General features: G+C 30.1%; 1 protein-coding gene across 1 annotated transcript in view; it reads right to left on the reverse strand.

Annotated features, from left to right (window-relative positions):
- Positions 1-42: 42 nt before the first annotated feature.
- Positions 43-7500, reverse strand: part of LOC137633744 (DNA repair protein RAD50.L-like) — an 8102-nt gene continuing 644 nt past the window's right edge. The window contains exons 2-10 of the mRNA XM_068365990.1: positions 6110-6139; positions 5840-5881; positions 5166-5207; positions 3423-3464; positions 3257-3286; positions 2582-2647; positions 2264-2326; positions 621-662; positions 43-104 (exon numbers count right to left, since the gene is read on the reverse strand). Of these exons, the coding sequence (XP_068222091.1) occupies positions 43-104; positions 621-662; positions 2264-2326; positions 2582-2647; positions 3257-3286; positions 3423-3464; positions 5166-5207; positions 5840-5881; positions 6110-6139 (419 nt within the window). The remainder of the gene's footprint in view (positions 105-620; positions 663-2263; positions 2327-2581; positions 2648-3256; positions 3287-3422; positions 3465-5165; positions 5208-5839; positions 5882-6109; positions 6140-7500) is intronic.

Below are 7500 nucleotides of genomic sequence, written 5' to 3' on the forward strand. Positions count from 1 at the left end.
ATACATTAGGGTAAGAAATATACAGTGATAAATTAATTTACTCTAAATATTAGAAGTATTACCTTGAAAATAACTTTTCTGAATCCCTTGTTCCTGCTGCACATCTGGAAAATAAAAATGTCTCAAAATACTTGTGTGTGTCTTCAGTAATAAAAATGCAATAGATACTCTAAAGTCTCCAAAAAAAAAAAAAAAAAAAAAGCGTAGCTTATGAAAGACAACTCTTATATATGATGTGACGTTTTTCAATCTCATTCAACTGTGTCAAAATAAAACACAAATACTGTATATGCAACGAAAGCTCTTGAATATCCTTCAAAAGTTTGAAAACTACTGAATGTGCAATTAATGCTCTCGAATAAGATACAGGAATGTCAAGACTGAAACAACACTGCATATTCCATGAATAATAGTGTTTGTTATTTCAAGATTAACTCAAAGAAAAACAACTGTTGTGTAAATATCTTTCAACACTATGAGAACAAGACAACAACTGCATATGCAATGATGACTCCTTAACCACACATAAGTCATCATATAATCATCTTTTTGGGTGTAAAGTGAAGACATAGAGACAAAGGAAATTAAATGATTTGGAAAAAATCTATTGGAAAGATTACCTTGAAGATTATATTCAAGAAGTTGAAGTTTCTCCTGCATATCTGAAAATATATAAAAAAAAATATTTTTCAAATGTCTGCATAAATGAAAAAAAAATCAATATTCTAATAACTTTGCAATTAGGGAAATTGTTCCAAACTATGAAGATTAATATTTACTCTAATTATTAGTTGCTGAATTGACAGATTAAATAAAAACTAAAAATCATAATAGTCCAGAAGAGACTTACTCGTCATGCCCTGAAAGGAAAGTGTAGATTTGATCAATCATTTTGAGTGAAGAGAATAAGAATTAGAGGGAAACACATATATAAATAAATTCTGTCTCTAAATGATGATTTCAAATCTATCAAAAGAGAAACAAAAAGAAGACGAAAAGAGCTTATTCGTGAATGTCAAGGAAAAATAGAACGTAGTATATGCAATGAAAATACAACTATTTCAAACGTAGTTTAGGCTCTTGAACATAATTGGTGCACAACAAGAAGTCACAGGACACAAATTCTTTTCCATAGGGAATTTTCACGAACATAGAAGGCCTTATTCTTTCTCATCCTTTTATCTACCTCATTCCCCTTTCACCACTTACCCAATCCCTCAACTTCCATTCTCGGTCTATGACTATTTACTATCTAATGACCTCACATTATACTAGTGGCAAAAATGTCGTAAATATATTAATCTATATATTAATATATATATGTTATATATATTATATGTATATATATGTATGTACATATATATGTATATATATATATATATATATATATATATATATATATATATATATATATATATATATATATATATATATATATATATATATATATATATGTGTGTGTGTGTGTGTGTGTATATATATATATATATATATATATATATATATATATATATATATATATATATATATATATATATATATATATATATAAAGTAACCTGGAAAGCCTTACTCACGAGAGAGTGAGGTATGATCTATAGGAGCAAGATTACACAAACCTTATCTTACTAAAGAGGAAGCATCATCTCCATGCCGCCAAACTCTTATAGCAACAGTTGCAATCTCTCTAAAGACACATCCTCATCATATTTTCCCCCATACCCTGAGAATCCTTAGGTGTTGTTCTTACTTATGTAAACTTAGTTTAAAATATTTCAGTTTTAAGTCTAGGCAGTGAGTAATGATAAAACAGTAACAGATAATATTATCTAAATCTAAGAAAAGTAATGACTTGGACTGTTGATTCTGCTAAATAGACATTAACTCGGTCAAGATCTCTGAAATAGTATTCATCAAACACAGATCTCCCATTAAGGGCTATGAGTGATTGACCAAATAGATACACTTTTTAAAAGCAAACTACAGATCCTAGGATTTCAACTTGAAAGTAAAAGGCCAACACTTTGGTTAGATTCCCTGCAATAATACTTAGAAACGATCCACTAACTCCTCTCTGGTGAACTTTGTACACAAGAATTATATGATTCATATGATCAAAGGCAGCACAAAAATTCTGACAACAATCAATGAAAAATTATAAATAAATAAAGCCCTGATAGAGAGGGAGGAAGATAATTAGCTGGCGAGGTGGAGTGAAGGATGCTATAGAACTATATCAATGCTTTAAGTGTATATAAACTGACCTTGTGCCAAAGAGATGACTCCAGATATCTCCTCGTGAACATAAGACTTGATCTCTTCATTTGCTGGGAAGAAGAAAATAATCCCTTGAACAACATATATAAGTTTGCTATCTTCTTCTTTCACTGATCAATGAAGAACACAAAGATATGACTCCACTCCACCATGGGATTAAAAAACCAAATGAACAAGAACAAAATCAGCAAATATATTGATGATGTTAATCATACAAGTGATGGTCAATATTCCACGTTGCAATTTCTATCTTCTTTGAACTATATCTTTTCAAGAATCCCAATCACTAACTAAAGAAAACTTACCTGCTGCTGATACATTAGTCAAGTGTTCCACCCTTCTGACAAGCTGTCCAGTCTCTTGGCTGAGCCCTAAAGTAGAGAAGGAGATTATATGCAAGATCTTTCTAGCAGAGAAAGAGGATTCAGGATTCAGGGGAGGGAGAAAATTATTATCATAAATTGATTCAAAATTTAATCCATGGTCATAAGCTCTTTATTGAAAGTTAGTCCAGATTTTATGATAATAATTAATCAGAAAAGAGAAGAGAATTATTTCAGATGTGTTCTCTCTATGTAAGGGAACTTATTGATTCCTATGTGGATTAAAAAGTATTTCTCATAGTCAAAATAACTCTCTGAAGATCTTCCTCTCTAACACTTTCTGTTTTACTGCATTTCTGAGAACGTTCCAAATTCTAAACAATTAAAAAGTCATCTGTCCTAATGACAAATATCCCTTTTTTTTCACAACATATTCTCGATGGCTTACTGATACACCTGAGAAAAAGACAACAAAATGCTGATTATAATATCAGAATTCTATTGTTTATTCTAAAAGTTGAGGATCTCCACGATAAAGATAACCAAAGAAGGATTAAACTTTCATATTATTTCTATATTATTCTAAAAATATCTCATCCAGGTAAAAAGATACGAATATTAGAAGGATGAACCAAAATGTTAGAATATCAAGTGTACCTTTCACGTGTTCCAGTTCATGATGAAGTTCTGGAAAAACAAAGTTTTACTATGAGCGTATATTGCAATCAAATATTATGCCTCAAATCATCAAATACGAGTATAGTCATAAGGGTAGGAAATATACAATGAGGAATCAATTTGCTCTAAATATTTGGAAGATTACCTTGAAAACTAGTTTTCTGATTCCCGAGTTCCTGATGTACATCTGAAAATAAAAATGTTTTAAAATACTGGACTGTGTTTTTTAAATAATAGAAATGAAATAAATACCCTTAAGTCTTAAAAAGAGAAAAAAAAGAGCAAGCGTACATGAATCAAAAGTTCTTAAATATCTTTCAAAAGTGTGAAAACTAAAGTCAACTATTGTATGCGCATTTAAGGCTCTTGAATAACATTCAGGAGGGTCAAGACTGAAACAATACTGCATATTCAATGAATAATAGTGTTTGCCATGACAAGATTATCTCAAAGAAAGACAACTGTTGTTTATGTACGTAGAGGTTCTTAAATCTCAGTCAGTTGAGTCAAAGAAATGGACGGTCTCAAATCTCAATGAAGTTTCAAGAAGAGAGATAACCATTTTATGCAAATATGGCTTCAAAGGGCCACTACTGTACTGGCATTGGGAGTCCATTATTTTCCTCACTATTTTGCACAAGTCCTGGGGCTATAATAAGCGCCTACCTTCTCTTGATTCCTTTCCAATGCCTTAGGTTGGTTCTATTCTTATAAGGACAATTTCTAAATGCATATAACATAGCCATTTGAATTCAATTAACAAGTCCTGGTCGTTTTTTATTTATTTTTTCTCTCCCTACATATAACCATCTTGAGTCTCATATTACTGCGACTTCTCTAAGGGATGCTTTTTTCCGTCGTCTTGCATCTCTCTGTCCGTCTTTATATTGCAGTTGCAGAGTGATTCTCTACCACAGCTTGAGTTGGATATACGTACCATTGTCTGCTGCATTGTGTTTCATATTCTTACAGACTCCAATGCAGAGTGTTAGCCACTGTATTATATCATTTCTTATATTGATGTTGAACTAGTTCTGAGATTCATTGGCGATATGGTTACTGGTTTCCTATTTTGCCTTACATTTCCTGCACGTTAACGAGTTGTTATTTCCGTCTATAGCTCTCTGAATATTTATAGTTTTTTTCTCAAGTTCATTTTCTTTAGCCAGAGCCATGTTTCCTTACAGGGTAAATCTTCAGTTTTTCTCAAGAATGGGCCCTGCATTTTTCCAGTTCTCTCCTTATATTCTTCTAGATCTTCATCCTGTTTCATCTCACTTATTCCCATGAACTCCTTAGCCATTCCTTTTCAATGGTCTTGAGTACTGTTAAAGAGCTCTACTTCTTTAATGTTTACATATTCTGCTAAACTAAAAAGTTCTTTTCCTCTTTCACTATGTGGCGCATAGAGCCTGTCATTATTCGCCCTCTTGTGTAGTCATTATCAATTTTCCATTATATATTCATATACATATACATACATATATATATATATATATATATATATATATATATATATATATATATATATATATATATATATATATATATATATATATATATATGAATATATATATATATATATATATATATATATATATATATATATATATATATATATGTATATATATATATATATATATATATATATATATATATATATATATATATATATATATATATATATATGAATATATATATATGTGTGTGTGTGTGTGTGTGTGTGTATGTGTACGTGTGTGTGTGTGTGATTGTGTTACAGGGGTATGAAACCTTGGTAATTCTGCTTCATGAGTCAGAAAAAAAGACAACTACTGGGGGTAAAGCAAAAAGTTAGAGAAAATATAGGGAAATTAAAAATAGATAAAATAATTAGTGGAAAGATTACCTTGAAGATTATTTTCAAGATGTTCGAGTTTCTCCTGCATATCTGAAAACATAAATAATTCTCTTTCAAATATTTGCATAAATTGAAAAAAAGGATAAATCTCAAAATTCCAATAACTGTTTTTCCAACTCTATGGATCAAGATTTGTTTTTCACTTAATACGACAATCAATTAAGTTGACCAGATTTATAAGCAATCGAACACCGGATATCTCACTTCTAATAGTAACCCATTCAAAGGAAATGGATAACTCAAAATACCTTGCCAGTGGGTTCGAGATTTTATATATATATATATATATATATATATATATATATATATATATATATATATATATATGTATATATATATTTACATATATATATACATATATATTTATATATATATATATATATATATATATATATATATATATATATATATATATATATATATATATATATATATATATATATATATATATATATATATCTATATATATATATATATACAAATATATATATATATTTATATATATATGTATATATATATATATATATATATATATATATATATATATATTTACATATATATATATATATATATATATATATATATATATATATATATATATATATATATATATATATATTTCAAGAATCAGTAGAAAATATAACTACTATTAGACAGATTACCTTGAAGATTATTTTCAAGATGTTGGAATTTCTGCTGCATATCTGAAAATATAATTAAAGATTTTTCAAATGGTTGCATCAATGAAAAAAATTAAATTCTCAATATGCTAATAACTGTGTAATTCAGGATACTGTTCGAAACTATGATCAATTTATACTTAGATTATGTAGTCTATCTGATGATGATTAATATTTACACTTATTAGTTTCTGGATCAACAGATTAAATAAAAACTCTAAATATCATGATGAAAATCCAGAAGAGACTTACCCGGAATTCTTTGTAGAAGCTCGTCATGCCCTGAAAGGAAAGTGTAGATTTGATCAATCATTTTGAGTGAAGAGAATAAGAATTAGAGGGAAACACATATATATAAATAAATTCTGTCTCTAAATGATGATTTCAAATCTATCAAAAGTGAAACAAGAAGAAGAAGACGCAAGTATCTTATTCGAGATCGTCAAGGGATATGAGAACGTTGTATGTGTAATGAAAAGACATCTATTTTAAAACTAACTTAAGCTCTGAAACATAATTTGCTAAACAACAAGAAGTCACTGTACACAATTTTATTCTCCAAAGGCTTTTATATGTGAAATGCCAGCGAATTTTCATGAATATAGAAGGCCTTATTCTTTCTTATTCTTTTCTCTACCTTATCCCCCTTTCACCACTTACCTCATCCCTTAAATTCCATTCTCAGTCTATGTCTATTTATCTATATATATAAACGCACACACACACACACACATATATATATATATGAGAAAACGAAAGAATGAAAAATGAAATATTTTAAGAGTAGTAAGAACACTGAAATAAAGTTTTCCTAAATAAACTATAAGGAAACTAGAGGAAGATAAATCAGAGAGGATAGTGTACCCGAGTGTACCCTCAAGCAAGAGAACTCGAACCCAAGAAACAGTGGAAGACCATGGTACAATGGTTTGATTTTGTAGTGTCTCTCTCCTTGAAGAGCTGCTTACCATTGCTAAAGAGTCTCTTCTACCGATACCAAGAGGAAAGTGGCCACTGAACCATCACAGTGGAGCAGTTAGCCCCTTGGATAAAGAAATATTGTTTGTGATATCAGTGTTGTCAGGCATATGAAGACAGAGGAGAATCTGTAAGAAATAGGCCAGACTATTCGGTATATGTGTAGGCAAAGGGAAAGTGACCTGTAAGCAGAGAGAAGGATCCAATGTAGTACTCTCTGGCCAGTCAAAGGACACCATAGCTTTCTTTTCGTAGTATCTCAATGAGTGGCTGGTGCCCTGGCCATCCTACGACCTACAACTACAGTAAATGGGACAAGATCTCTGAAATAGTCTTCAACAAACACAAATTTCCCATTAAGAGATGGGAGGGATTCACAAGTCATTACACCTTTCAAACGCAAACTACAGATCATGAGGTTATATTTTGAAAAGTAAATGGCCACCAGTCTGGTTAGATTTTCAGCAATAATACTTGAAAAGGATCCACCAACTCCTCTCTTCTGGTGAACTTTGACCCCACAAGAGTTGTTACATGATTCATATGATCGAAGGCTGCACTCAAATTCCCACAACAGTCAAGGACATTATAAGAAAATTGTAGTAAATCTATCTCTATGAAAACCTGAATGAGGAAGATTGAGTTTCTCATTGCTCTTTTTGGCG

This window comes from Palaemon carinicauda, chromosome 43 (genome assembly GCF_036898095.1).
Source record: "Palaemon carinicauda isolate YSFRI2023 chromosome 43, ASM3689809v2, whole genome shotgun sequence".
NCBI lineage: Eukaryota > Metazoa > Arthropoda > Malacostraca > Decapoda > Palaemonidae > Palaemon > Palaemon carinicauda.